This window comes from Osmia lignaria, chromosome 1 (assembly GCF_051020975.1).
Source record: "Osmia lignaria lignaria isolate PbOS001 chromosome 1, iyOsmLign1, whole genome shotgun sequence".
In the NCBI taxonomy this organism is placed as follows: Eukaryota; Metazoa; Arthropoda; class Insecta; order Hymenoptera; family Megachilidae; genus Osmia; species Osmia lignaria.
Window position 1 is genome coordinate 12,938,990 of NC_135032.1, and position 13,143 is coordinate 12,952,132.

Here is a 13,143-nt window from a genome sequence, read left to right on the forward strand (position 1 = left end):
AATAGTAACTCAAAATAATCGTGACCTGTAGCTTCTACCGTTCAATTAGCACGAAGTAGCGGGAAAAATCAGTCGGCATTCTTCGGTGTGCAATTAAAATAATTTCGTCATCACTATATTTTCTTAGCTAGTTTACTTTCATGTTTACCTCAATCATTTTGTTCTTTTTTTTTTGTTACTATTTCTTGCATGATCATACGACGAATATGTACCCAGATATCGTTTCTGTGTGTATGACATACATATACTCTACCTGAGTTGACAGACTGACCCAACACCCAATTATATTTTCAATACTGTCTATTTACTGCACACAAACTGAATGTTATCCGTCCTGAAAACACTCAAAAATAAAAAGCTCGAACTTCTTTTTAATAAAAGTGAATACATGTATAAACGCCAAGGAAAATAACAGCAAACGCGTTTCGAAACAGGCCACACTATTGCAAACGGTTCTATTATGAAACGTGGTATGTAGCAGTGTAGCAGTATGTAGGTACGTTCTGTATGATCATAGATGAGCTATAAGAAAGACTTATAATGCAATATAAATTCCTGGGTTATGTAGCCCTCTTACCATTTTCATGTCATATACGACAGAAACGCTATTCAGTTGATACAGCAGAATGTGTTACGAAAATGGTAAGGAGGCAGGCCGATAACACAAACTTTGTAAAGTAATTTACGGGTTCCCGGTTCTCCATTATTTTCAATGAATCTTTCTTCAATGAAACCAATGACTACAGATACAATTTGTATCTGTAGTTCAATCTTTTATACGGTTTTATTAGGCGGGCATTTAAATTTTTTTAAAAATTGTAACAACGCCATTTAACGCCTGGCATCGAAACTAACTATTTGTTACCAGTGACAATTATACCCGTTTGAATTTGATGTCAGGTTAGGTTAGTTTATATACAAACTAAAGTTTTTACGAGGAGGTTTAATTTTTGAAACTTTAATTTGTATTTACCTGTTATTAACAACAGTTGTCTGGTATATGTACTTGGTAATGATTAATAATTTCAAGTAAAGAGATACGAAGGTGGTACTTAGAAAGGTTTTCTAACCATAGGCTATTTTAAATCATTTTAGATGTATTTAGTGTTATATAAGGTTATGATAATCTAAACAATATCATGTTATGATTTCTGTTGGTGTTCAACTGCATACAAGAACAATTTTGTAATTTGGTTTCAATATTCAGTAGAAAGGAATGGTTTCCACTCGAGGACCAAAATTCAAATTTTGTGATGGTGAAAAAGTTTTATGTTATGAACCTGATCCTACCAAAGCAAAAGTATTGTACGACTCAAAGGTATATAATTTTACAATTAAAGCATTGATAAATTAATGTCATTGTAATGTATTGCATTTTAAGTTACAAGCAAAATGTACATTAATATTCAATGAGTTATATGAATTCTAGGTACTTGATGTCATAGTTAACAAAGATCAAAGAGGAAGAAAAGCTGTTGAATATTTGATACATTTCCAGGTGAACAATAAACGAGGAGTTACTATGATTTATAACTGATTATTACCTTTGTTACATATCATAAGTATCTTATATACATATAAGGAAAAATATTTATGCAATAATAGGGATGGAATTCATCATGGGATCGTTGTGTGACAGAAGAATATGTACTAAAAGATACAGAGGAAAATCGCCAGCTTCAACGTGATTTAGCACAAAAAGCACAGCTTCAGTTGTATGTATATAATAAAAATTACATACACAGTTTTTATGTAATTATACATAAATTAAATTAATATCGTAGGGGAGCTTATTTATATCGACGAGAGCGTAAAAAACGAAGTCATAAATTATCTGAACGTTTAAATGAAGTTGAGAATCGGGAACCGCGGCGAAGAGCGAGAAGCGGTGGTAGTCGAGCAACGTCTGCGACAACCGGATCATCAGAGGATGGCAGTTCAGGACAACACGCTGATTATGATACAGAAGTATTAATAGTTTAGAGTCTGTAACAATTATAGAGGAAAATTGACATACAATTTACACGAAGTATTATTATTTTTAATAATAAAGGAAGTAATTACTGAAGAAGATACAGAAAGTAGTTCTGATTATGTTGGTGAAACGAGCGACGATGAGGATAGCGGAGGTGGCAGTCAATCCGGTGCCAGTGTAAAGCCAGGAATTGATCTTGACATCGGTACTACTTTAAGAAGAATTTTGGACCAAGACTACGACCTAATAACCAATAAAAATAAGGTATAATATTTTACCATAAAAACATATGAAAATGTAACTTAAACTTCTGAAAGTAACAAAATATATATGGATTTTAGCTAGCTGTTCTTCCAGCCCAACCTACTGTTGCAAATATTTTAGAATCCTGGGTACAGCACTACACAACAACACAATTAACAAACATTCCAGAAAAGCCTCAAAGGAACAAAGCGAATAACACAATAGAAAAAACAATTAATGAAATAAACATCTGCAGGGAAGTTGCAGACGGATTACGAATATATTTCGACTTTACATTACATGATCTTCTTCTATATAGGCAAGAACGAGAACAATATTGTAATTTAAAATCTTCCTTCTTGTATACTGAACGTCCAACACTTGTTAAAGAAGAACCAGTTGAGTAGGTATTTTCGTTTAAAATTTAAACAAGATAGGTCAACTTTAACACGAGAATATTATTATTTTAAGAAATTCAGAGGTATTAGTTAAAGAAGAGTATGAAGATACTGAATATGCTCATTTACCGCCATTTCAAGAACATGATCCAGAAACAGATACATCAAAAATATTGACACATACGAAACGAAGATTAAGATCGTGTAGAGTGAGTTCCATTGATGAAAATAGACAGTTGAGATTCTATGACGAAATTAAACAAGATACAGGAAATTTATCTAGGTATATTAAAGTTTCAGGAAAAAAACACCAATCATCTCACATTTGCTTACATATTCACAAAGTTGACGATTTCTTTCTTTTTAGTATTGCAAGTACAAGTTCTCGTTGTTCTAGCCCACGTGGAGTAACATTAAGAATACCAATTGTTACATCTGCACAAATCAATGCCTTGCTTCAGCAATCAAACAAATGGAGATTAATGCCCGAGAGTGCGAAATCTGAAAATCCTCCAAATCCTTCTACTTATTATGGTGCCATTCACCTGACGCGATTATTTGGTGCGTACACTTTTTTTTTAAACATTTGTCAAAATATTGGTAGGTAAAAAAATATTAAGAAATATTACATCGTAATTATTTGTATATTTTTAGTTAAATTGCCAGATTTACTCCAATTAACAGATATACCACACAAGAAGTTGAAGGTTCTTTCAAAATACTTGGACATGTTTCTGAGGTAATATTTCGTATCTTCTTTACATACTCTCTCCATATAACATGATTGATACATATATTCTAAATGTTGTAGTTATTTAGAAATGCACAGAGAATGGTTTGGAGAACAATTTTATATGCAAGCAGAAAATCAACTGATTTCTCAAGAAAATAACTCTTAACATAATAAGATTAAATCAGATACTTTTTTGTAGATATTGCAGGAGTTGTACAGCAAGAGGGTATGTTTATAAAATCAATATAAATGATACTCTTTTTATATTGGTTATCAAAAATATTAGTTTATATGCGTCCAAGATAAAAGTCCGTATAGATTATTTATATTAAAATTATAATGAAGATTGAATAATTATTTTTGTGAAGTAAAAGACTGTATACTAAATATTATGATATGAGCCCAAATAAAAATATAAAGACCAAAAAAAATTTTTATTTTTTCTAAATTTTTAATTTTGCAAAAGAATGTTGAGCAATTTTGCTGAAAAGTTTAAATAAAATGTTCCTTTGACATTTAAAAATCACGAGGCCATCGTCACTTCGAGCGGGATAACATGGCTGCGCATATGGCGTCGATCCGAAATAAGATTTTTGCAATAACTTTATTAGACGAAAATAATGAAATTGTTAAATTAAACATATTCCTACATATTTATTCCTTTATCATTTCAGTTCATTTACAAGTCTATGCCCAACTATCGTATATTTTAATTGTAATACTTTTTATAAGATTGAATGTCTTTTTCTATTAATATGCAATTGCTACCAAATACGTTAACTCAATATCATTCACCTGCTTTTGATTCTAGTATGAACAAAATGACGGATAACGTAAAGAGTCGATCAATAAAGTTAGTCTTCTATGCTTGGCTTGCAGGTCTAAACATACCTAAAGAGGAGGAGTATTAAGTATATATTCGGTTAAAACGTTTTTAAATCGTAGCAGAATTTGTATATAATATATAACGTTCGGCTGCAAATATTCAATGCAAACGTGTTTCGATTTCGAACAAGTTCGTATGATATCAAAGGTATTGGTGGTCAGTAGTAGTGTTAATGATAGATATCAGCTGTTCTAGTAAATAAAGAACATTTCGATATGGACATCGTTGACGATGTCACGAAAAATGAAGAAAATAGCGACGAGGATAGCATCGAATCAAAAGATGAAAGCGATTGTCTGTCGGATATAAGCGAAGGAAATGGTAACTGGTATTATATGCTGGATTCTGTATTGTTGAACATATTTCAATATTTAACACCCAAGGAATTGACAATCGCTGGAGAAGTATGTAAATCATGGCACAGAGTATCACACGACGAATTTCTTTGGAAAAATTTGTTCTATCAAACGTACAAAATAAATCCAGACGTCGGCATAATGCCAGGTTAACTTTATTGTATATTTATAAATACTCTGTATTGCATAGGATACGATTTTCACAAATAAGCCTGATGGAATGTAATATATACAATTAGAAATCATGATCAATATTAAAATTATTTTATATTTTTTAACACAGCATATTCTTATGTTACAATATTAAATCATTTTGTAGGAAAGACTTCTTGGTTAGGAGAATTTAAACGTTTAACATATCGTATACCACTTTTAGAAACAGAAGTACTTAAAGAGCATTCTCATCAAGTATTACATGTTAGTTTTTCCCACAATGGGAAAATGTTTGCTACATGTTCTAAAGATGGATATATTTTTGTGAGTCATTTTTATTTCTTTATTTTGTAATTATTTAGTTCTGACAATACATAATTATGATTGAAAACATAAAATCAGTTGCATGATTTATTTTAGGTTTGGGAAAGTCAGTATCCTGTCACCTTAAAATACCATCATGACATGAAAACATTTAGTTGGAAATATACACAATTTTCACAGTTTAACTCTTCTGATACTTTATTACTTGTATCTGGTGTACGTTTTGGAACTCCCCTTTGCACTTCTGGTGAAATAGCAGTATTTAGATTAGCACGTAAGGATATCATTTAATCTGCTAACATTTTAAAAATGATACAATAGAAAATCATTTAGTTTCCTTTATTACAGCTGGTTTTAATCTCCAATGTAGAGTTACAAATAAACCCTATGACATATTTGGTACATGGTACAGTGAGAATTATCTTTTAAGTGGAAATTTATGTTGGTTAGCACATTTAGTTAGTACTAGTCTCTTGTGGATTAATAAAGCAACTCAAGAGTCATTTAGTGAACATGTACCTATTATGGCACCACTTTTTAGGTATTACATATTTATGATTTTATTCATTATAAAAATAATGCTTCAAATGTATACAGTTCTATGTTACATATTTTAGGTTTTACAATGGTAATGCTTCATCAATTCGAACAATAATGGTGGCTAATTGCTTGTCACCTGAACAGAATGAATCTGAAGAGCAACTAAATCAACCTTCAACTTCTAATGCCAAAGAAGAAAAAGGAAATCCATTAAGCCATAGAGATATATCATCCACATCTCCTATTGATACTAATCAAGAACAAGAAGAACCAGTTGTTCTTCGTCATGCATCATCTAGATTGCAGTAAGTTAAATTTACTGAAGTTAAAAGTGAACTATGTATATCTAATAAAATATGATCAAACAGATACAGCACATTGGAGGGTGGATTTATGAATTGGAAAAGACTTGGTGATGGTTTTGAATATGCTAATCCTATACAATACAATCAAGAATATAGACAAGTAGAGATGGAGAAAAAGGTTCAAGAAAATTATAGAGAGGATAATAGTTCTGAATGGGATGACAATGAATCTGAAGGTAGAAACAGTTATATTATAAAAAATAACATTTCAATTGTACAAATTTATGATATTGGTCATAAATGTATGTATATACAGAGTCACCAAATATAGACGATACGGGTGATACTGACGAATTAGCAAATAATGGTGAAAAATATCTCATTTTTACAACCGGATCAAAAACTTATACACCGCATCAAGTGGGTTTCAAGAGAATAAAAAAGTTCAAATTTCCTACGAGATTAGATCCTGGACCATCGCTACGCGAAAGATTAGCGCAAAGAGAAAGAGAACGCGAAAGACAAAATGCTTTGGCATTATTATATACTAATTGGTTGGATTACAGTTCTGTAGCTGACAATTTTGACAAAGTAGATCATTTAATTGATTTGCATGGGCATATTATAGGAATGGGACTTTCTCCAGATCATAGGTCGGTTATTCATTTAATAAGTGTAATGTTTGTATTTATCCTTTTTAATAGAATTATGTACATTATCAGGTATCTATACGTAAACACAAGACCATGGCCTAGAGGCTATGTCATTACGAATCCGTTACAACCTCCACCGATAGCCGAAGAAATTGATATACATGTAATTGACTTAGTAACGCTAAAACAAGTTGGAACCATGTTGAGGGCACACAAGTCATACACACCGAATAATGAATGTTTCTTTATTTTTCTTAATGTATGCGACGAATATGTAGCAAGGTGAACTTAATTAACATATTCTTTTTGTCTCTTTGATAGAAAAGAGTAATTCAAATTTTGTTCAAACATCTATTTAATGTATCGGTATTAAAATTTTCATTTCTAGTGGTGCTGAAGATAAACATGGCTATCTCTGGGACAGACATTACGGTGTATGTTTAGCAAAGTTCCCACATTCAGACGTCGTTAATTCGGTTGCCTTCAATCCACGTGATCCTGAAATGTTAGTTACAACTAGTGATGATTATACTGTTAAAGTTTGGCGTAGCCGCAATATGGTTCGAGCATTGGGATTGAACGAAGATTCTTATCCTAGAGGTATGGAAGTAAGGAATAGACAAAAGTTTCAAAAAAGTAGCAGTAACGTTGATCCACTAAAAGCCATTAATATCCCCATTAAAATATCTGATTAAAATTTTGTAAGGTATTCTAGCTTCTATTTAAATTTATAATGAATTAATACTTTTACGAAGTCATACAAAATTATAAATTCTATTTTTAATGAATATAGAATAATGGACAGGTGTAGTTAGATTTTTGCAAATTCTGCTCTGTAATTATTTTATTAATTAAAAAAAGAATTTATTATTTTGTGTAACACTATTCATTAAAATTTAAATATTTATAACTTGTTTAATGACCAAGGCTGATCCATTTATGTGATCTTATTTTGCTATCACACTTTGTACGTACCTAAAATTATAAGTCTCATAAATAGATTACTATATATTTTTAAACTTTCATAAGGCATAAAAGTGAGAATTTTTTACAATTTTATGACATATTTTAATTAATAATGTTTCTTCTCCTTGACTGATATTTTTAAATTACTTCAAACAATTTGTGACAATATACCGGTGTTTAGCATAATTTATGAAATTACTTACTAATTAGTAAAGAAACAATTTCTTCTAAAAAAATAAGGATACATATAATAGCAAAATACGTTCCAAACTTTAAAATGATATTCATTTTATTAATTTCTACAAAAAAAGAAACAAGAATAAAGATTTTTAAAAAATAGACGAACGATCATTTATAAATTGTAAATGGTATATCATTAAAACTGTACAAATAACTATTTTATTTATAAGTAGATATATTTTAAATAAGAAACTTTAAATTAAAATAAAGTCTATGTTTTAATAATTGTTACACACATGATAAGATTATTCAAAATAAAAGTATTTTATTCATAAAAACATAGGAAGCAAATATTACAATAAAAAACAAATCAACAGAAAGCACAATCTGTTATTACAGATGTTAACATGTTCAAGTATCATGACGTCAAAAAATTTATATGTAATACATAATAATTAATTACTTACAGGATATTGAAATCTCTTAATAAAGTTTTAAAGTACTTGTAATTATAATTTGAAAACTTGTTTTTCAATCGATTTTACTTTAAATAACTACATCTAAAAAGCTAGTTTAATGCATGCTCTATATTATGTAATATAGGAACTATAATTACTTCTATTACATTCAACAAAATATGTACGTACGTGCGCACAATATACACATTGAGTATTTCAATGATCATTATCAATAACTCATTTTCATTCAATGTTGTACTATATAAGAATTAGATAATGTAATAGAAATTCATTTTATAAACAATAAAATTCTATATTTTCTTTCTTTCTGTTTTCAATAATAACGATATATCCTATTAATATGTCGTTATTAGAAATATAAGTAGTGCAAGTTAAATTTTCAGCACTCAATGTGTGAATAGTATTCACTAAAAAATTACAATGCTTCCACTGATAATTAAGATTTCCTGCAAAATAAAATTTAATCATGTATTTATTAACAAACTATATATCTCGTATAACATAAAATTACAGTATAAAGTTGTATACCTATTTTTCATATTTCTGATCTATACAACACTGATTTTTAAATCATATTTTTTCATTTATGAAAATTATTTATATTGCCAAACATATTTATACAGATGCATTCACCATTGATTCTGCAAAAAAAAAATGTACATTTTATTTACCGTTAAGTTTATATGTATATTTTTATTAAGTAATGAAGTTACCAGTGGTTGGAGACATCTCTTCCTTGGATGATTCTGCACTGTGTTGCATCATCTTTTTATGAGCATCTTTGTGGCCATGGCAATGCTCGCATTCATCATCACTGTCTTCAGAACTGCTTTCGCCAAAGGTTCGAGATTTTTCATAGATACAACAACCTACGACATAATTTTTAAACTATAATTTTTTTTTTCATTTATATATGGTATCAAAATAAGCTATAGTTGATGAGAATTTACATTTTGATTTCTTTTTATTCATATGTTCATTGTCCACGGTTCCTTGAGTCCATTGAACCTTTTTGTTTGATCTTGGTTTTCTAAGTCGTAATCGAACGGTCGGTACATCCTGCAAAATAAGCAATATAAAATATTTATTGTATTTTTATATTAATATACATAGGTTGGTAATGACTTGTAACGAAACATATAGATTATTTAAAAAAAATATTTATTTTCTTTTTAGTCTAATATGTAATATATAAATTTCATTATTATACACAACATACAGTTAACCAATTGATAAAAACTGAATTATAATACTAAAAATATGTTATTTTCTATTGTACTATTTTATTTTTCTTTAAAATTTGTATTTCATCATCAGTATAGTCTAAGATACGTTTTAGTATATCATCAGTGTGCTGTCCCAACATGGGAGGCGCAAACCGAGCTTTATTTACAGCATAACTGTATGTTACAGGAGGACCAACAACTTTAACCCTGTTCCCTGTGGAATGTTCCAGCTCTTGAACCATTTTCATGTGTTTTATCTGAGGATCTTCAAACACCTATAAGATTGTCTTGTGTAACGACCGTTTTCAAATTATTTTAACATAAATATGTATTACTTTATACCTGTCCTATTGTATTTATTGGACCATATGGAAATGAAGCACCTTCAAATATAAGTGCCCACTCTTTATTAGATCTTTTTTTAAATTCTTTTCTAAGAAGTGGCAATAATTCATCTCTGTTTTCTACTCTAGCCTGATTATTCTTATATTTATCACATTTAAGTAACTCTGTTAATTGCATTCTTTTCAGTAAATCTAAAAACTGTGTGTCACTTCCAGTGCCAACAGTCATATATCCATCTTTTGTAGGGAAAGCTTCGTAAGGTACAATACTTTCATGTTCAGAACCCCAGCGTACTGCTTTTTTACCCGCATTTAAATAATTCGAACCAATATTTATTAAACTGGCAACTTGTGTTGCCAATAAATTACACTGAATCCATTGCCCTTCATTAGATTTTTTTCTTTGATATAATGCTGCTAATATAGCACCATGAGCATATAAACCTGTTGCTAAATCAGTTACTGCTACCCCAACTTTACATGGTGGTCCATTCTTTTCACCTGTTATATGTAACAAGCCCCCTATAGAAGCAGCAATCACATCATACCCTGGCCTATTTGCATAAGGTCCTTCATATCCATAACCAGTTAAAGAACAATATATAATATGAGGTGCTATCTTGGATATATCCTCATATCCTAAACCCATGTCCTTCAACTTTCCTGGGACATAATTCTCTATCAGAACATCACACTTTTTTGCTAATTCATAGATTATATCTTTACCTTTTTTCAGGTCAATGCATATGCTCTTTTTGTTTCTATTAACACTAAGAAAATATACTGATTCTTGGGTTCCTTCTATAAATGGTGGACCCCATTTCCGTGCCTCATCTCCACTACCTGGTCTTTCAACCTTCAAAATCTCAGCACCAAGGTCACCAAGAATCATAGTACAATAAGGACCAGCAATAATTCGTGTTAAATCTAAAACACGAATATCTGATAAAGGTGATCTATAGTCCTCAGTACTTTTACAGAAACTCCTTTGATTGTTGAAGCTGCATATATTTAATACATATTTTGCTCTTATCCATTTTGATAGAAAAGTAAACATCATGTATTGTTTCTGTTTCTTTGTTACTTCTTTTACAAATAGCTCCTATTATTCTTCTAATACTATAAACCTGCATTTAAGTTCTCTTCAATTGATACTGAAAAGTTGTATATACAGTCTTATATTTTTAACAAACACTTTGCACCAGTATCTAACAATCCTGATATTTTTTATAATTTGTTTTTTACCATATTTTTAGTATATTAAAACTATAAGAAGCATGTTTTTATTGTAAAATGATCCTTGTCACATGGAAATAATGACGTAGTAGCAATAAAAGTACGTAATAAGTATACCTGAGATCCAGAATCTGAGGCATCAGTTTCTAATACAGTTTCCGTGTGTATTTGAGCAGGCTGTTCAGACATAATTGATCTCTCCATCTGGAATATACCTTTTATAAAATAGCACGATAAAATTGTATGTAATTATTTCACCGTAATCCAATATCGCGATTATTTATTACAATATTCTGTCGTCATTCATAATCTGATAAAATCGTCGCCATGTTTAGATTCAGTATATTTACCTTACTTACGTATACATACATATAAGAAGTGTTTACAGTTGTAATGCATATGGAAATAAACAAAATTCTTTTGATTTATGTATGAAAGAAAAATAATCATTTAGTGGTATATATGTATATACTATTTATTTATGTTTATTTTAATTATCATCTAAAATATTAAACGTAATTTGAAAGTTTTAAGCTAAATCTAAAAGTAGTATAAGGAAGTATATTGTAATAAAATGTATTTATTTAAACTTATATAATTAAGTTTGAAAAGTATAATGTAAGGATTAAAGAAAAGACATATTTTAATTATTTTACAGGTATAAGATGTTATGTCACTTGTGATCATCATCCGTAAAGACGAACGATTTGCTAAACTGCCGTGAGTGAATGTATAAGCGATTTGCTGTGTTTGTACAATTTCCTACAAAAATATTTAAATTCTAATGCCCAATTTTGTACAAAAATACATTTTGAAATCAACACCGACGCTTAAAACCTTTTTGTGTAATTTGATATCCTTTTAAACTTTCTTAAGATGGAGGTAAGATTTTGTTTTGAAGATTTTATACAAAGGTTATTTAGCAGTATTACAGTATTCAAACATTTATTAAAAGTATACTACAATTTTAATAATAATGTCTGTTTTATTTATAGCCAGTTGTTAAAGTTCCTTTGCCATTAGAACCCATAAAATCAAATCAGGTGGAGGATAGAAGATTATGGGTGGGCAATTTAGATTTAAGAATTAATGAGTAAGTATTTACTTAAATTATTTATTATTATGTTTTCTCAGCATAATGTTTTATCATTGGAAAATGATATATGTATTTTCTTCGTATAATGGAAAAATCTAAACAAAACACATTCTTTATCTGTCAAACTGGTACCAACTCCTAAAACTCGTCCAAAAACATGGAACAATTGAAAAGTTCGACCTCCTATTCCATCGGTCAGGTCCACAAGCAGGTCAACCAAGAGGATATGCATTTGTTACTTATAAAACAATTCAAGATGCAACAGCAGCCAAAGATGCTTTACATAATTTAAAAGTAGGAGCAAAAAATATTATTGTCAGATGGGCTCACAGTGTAACAGAGGTAATTACTAAAATGATGAAACTATTAATAAAATGAATGTATAATTCAAATATTATCTATTGTATTCCAGTCTGATATGGATAAGCCAAAGCCAAAAATAGATATACCTGCTTTAGCTGGAGCTAAAAAAGAAGATAAAAGAATAAGGTAGAGTACTATAAATACTTTTATCAAGAATGTTATTTTTATTATGTCTTCTATAATTTTTTTTTATAGCCGCGAAACAGCTATTCAAGCTATAGAAGCGAAATTAAAGTTGATGAAAGAATCAGAAGAAGAGTTTGAACTAAATAAACCTTTGAATGGGTCACCTGTAATACATTTGTATCAAAAATCGGAAACTCCAAAACCGTCCACATCAACTCGTTATCATAATCGAAGTGGTCATTATCACAACAATAAGCCATATAATCGTCATAAACCGAGAAGATAATTTAAATCATGTTTTCTAATTTATAGTATTATAATTAAAAACAATGAATTTATTTTTATTGATCAATACTGTTCCATGACTAGTTGATATTTATATTATTTATATTTTCTATTTAAATAATTTTTTTGTATTAATTTGACTCCTTTTATTATAAAATCCTATTTTTTTTAATTGGTCTTTTTAATTTCTCTTGTTAATACGATTTTTACAGTGGTGCCATTGCATATTGGATAAACAAACATACCTTAATTCATTATTAATATAATACTTGATAT

General features: G+C 29.5%; 4 protein-coding genes across 14 annotated transcripts; 3 read left to right on the forward strand and 1 right to left on the reverse strand.

Annotated features, from left to right (window-relative positions):
* The first annotated feature begins 369 nt into the window (after positions 1–369).
* msl-3 (male-specific lethal 3) lies at positions 370–3,765 on the forward strand. 5 transcript variants are annotated; one of them, XM_034328495.2, is made up of 11 exons: positions 370–496; positions 1,208–1,318; positions 1,430–1,498; positions 1,606–1,715; positions 1,785–1,968; positions 2,054–2,239; positions 2,317–2,621; positions 2,690–2,899; positions 2,984–3,177; positions 3,271–3,355; positions 3,549–3,765. In XM_034328495.2, exons 2-11 carry the CDS (start codon positions 1,217–1,219, stop codon positions 3,679–3,681), a joined length of 1,578 nt encoding a protein of 525 aa, XP_034184386.1. In that variant the 5' UTR covers positions 370–496; positions 1,208–1,216; the 3' UTR covers positions 3,682–3,765. The 5 variants fall into 5 exon arrangements, with proteins under 5 accessions (XP_034184386.1, XP_034184387.1, XP_034184384.1 ...); XM_034328496.2 differs by lacking the exon at positions 370–496 and adding an exon at positions 700–1,009 and having other exon boundaries at positions 1,096–1,318; positions 3,014–3,177; XM_034328493.2 differs by lacking the exon at positions 370–496 and adding an exon at positions 704–1,009 and having other exon boundaries at positions 1,096–1,318.
* A 351-nt stretch (positions 3,766–4,116) lies between these two features.
* Fbw5 (F-box and WD repeat domain containing 5) lies at positions 4,117–7,869 on the forward strand. 2 transcript variants are annotated; one of them, XM_034328471.2, is made up of 9 exons: positions 4,117–4,739; positions 4,968–5,068; positions 5,165–5,342; positions 5,417–5,609; positions 5,686–5,913; positions 5,977–6,149; positions 6,230–6,566; positions 6,636–6,848; positions 6,955–7,869. In XM_034328471.2, exons 1-9 carry the CDS (start codon positions 4,451–4,453, stop codon positions 7,259–7,261), a joined length of 2,019 nt encoding a protein of 672 aa, XP_034184362.1. In that variant the 5' UTR covers positions 4,117–4,450; the 3' UTR covers positions 7,262–7,869. The 2 variants fall into 2 exon arrangements, with proteins under 2 accessions (XP_034184362.1, XP_034184361.1); XM_034328470.2 differs by having other exon boundaries at positions 4,118–4,739; positions 4,911–5,068; positions 6,955–7,828.
* Positions 7,870–9,461: 1,592 nt separating this feature from the next.
* LOC117606247 (succinyl-CoA:glutarate CoA-transferase) lies at positions 9,462–10,821 on the reverse strand. Of its 2 annotated transcripts, XM_034328513.2 has the most exons (3): positions 10,488–10,821; positions 9,760–10,424; positions 9,462–9,692 (listed from the first exon to the last, which is right to left on the reverse strand). In XM_034328513.2, exons 1-3 carry the CDS (start codon positions 10,819–10,821, stop codon positions 9,462–9,464), a joined length of 1,230 nt encoding a protein of 409 aa, XP_034184404.1. The 2 variants fall into 2 exon arrangements, with proteins under 2 accessions (XP_034184404.1, XP_034184403.1); XM_034328512.2 differs by having other exon boundaries at positions 9,760–10,821.
* Positions 10,822–11,103: 282 nt separating this feature from the next.
* On the forward strand, positions 11,104–13,124 carry LOC117606268 (putative RNA-binding protein 18). 5 transcript variants are annotated; one of them, XM_076692875.1, is made up of 6 exons: positions 11,104–11,238; positions 11,656–11,879; positions 11,993–12,090; positions 12,222–12,435; positions 12,506–12,582; positions 12,652–13,124. In XM_076692875.1, the coding sequence occupies exons 2-6, from the start codon at positions 11,874–11,876 to the stop codon at positions 12,866–12,868; spliced, it is 612 nt and encodes a 203-aa protein (XP_076548990.1). In that variant the 5' UTR covers positions 11,104–11,238; positions 11,656–11,873; the 3' UTR covers positions 12,869–13,124. The 5 variants fall into 5 exon arrangements, with proteins under 5 accessions (XP_076548990.1, XP_034184446.1, XP_076548999.1 ...); XM_034328555.2 differs by lacking the exon at positions 11,104–11,238 and adding an exon at positions 11,319–11,453; XM_076692884.1 differs by lacking the exon at positions 11,104–11,238 and adding an exon at positions 11,380–11,512.
* Positions 13,125–13,143: the final 19 nt, after the last annotated feature.

Coding starts and splice junctions, on each gene's coding strand:
- msl-3 (XM_034328495.2), top strand. CDS start 1,217: ATGGTTTCCACTCGAGGACCAAAATTCAAATTTTGTGATGGTGAAAAA. Junction 1,319..1,429: donor AAGTATTGTACGACTCAAAG/GTATATAATTTT, acceptor TATGAATTCTAG/GTACTTGATGTCATAGTTAA. Junction 2,622..2,689: donor GTTAAAGAAGAACCAGTTGA/GTAGGTATTTTC, acceptor TATTATTTTAAG/AAATTCAGAGGTATTAGTTA.
- Fbw5 (XM_034328470.2), top strand. CDS start 4,451: ATGGACATCGTTGACGATGTCACGAAAAATGAAGAAAATAGCGACGAG. Junction 5,069..5,164: donor CTAAAGATGGATATATTTTT/GTGAGTCATTTT, acceptor GATTTATTTTAG/GTTTGGGAAAGTCAGTATCC. Junction 5,914..5,976: donor CATGCATCATCTAGATTGCA/GTAAGTTAAATT, acceptor ATGATCAAACAG/ATACAGCACATTGGAGGGTG.
- LOC117606247 (XM_034328512.2), bottom strand. CDS start 10,821: ATGATGTTTACTTTTCTATCAAAATGGATAAGAGCAAAATATGTATTA. Junction 9,693..9,759: donor CAATAAATACAATAGGACAG/GTATAAAGTAAT, acceptor ACAATCTTATAG/GTGTTTGAAGATCCTCAGAT.
- LOC117606268 (XM_076692875.1), top strand. Junction 12,091..12,221: donor TTAGATTTAAGAATTAATGA/GTAAGTATTTAC, acceptor TCTGTCAAACTG/GTACCAACTCCTAAAACTCG. Junction 12,583..12,651: donor AAAGAAGATAAAAGAATAAG/GTAGAGTACTAT, acceptor TTTTTTTTATAG/CCGCGAAACAGCTATTCAAG.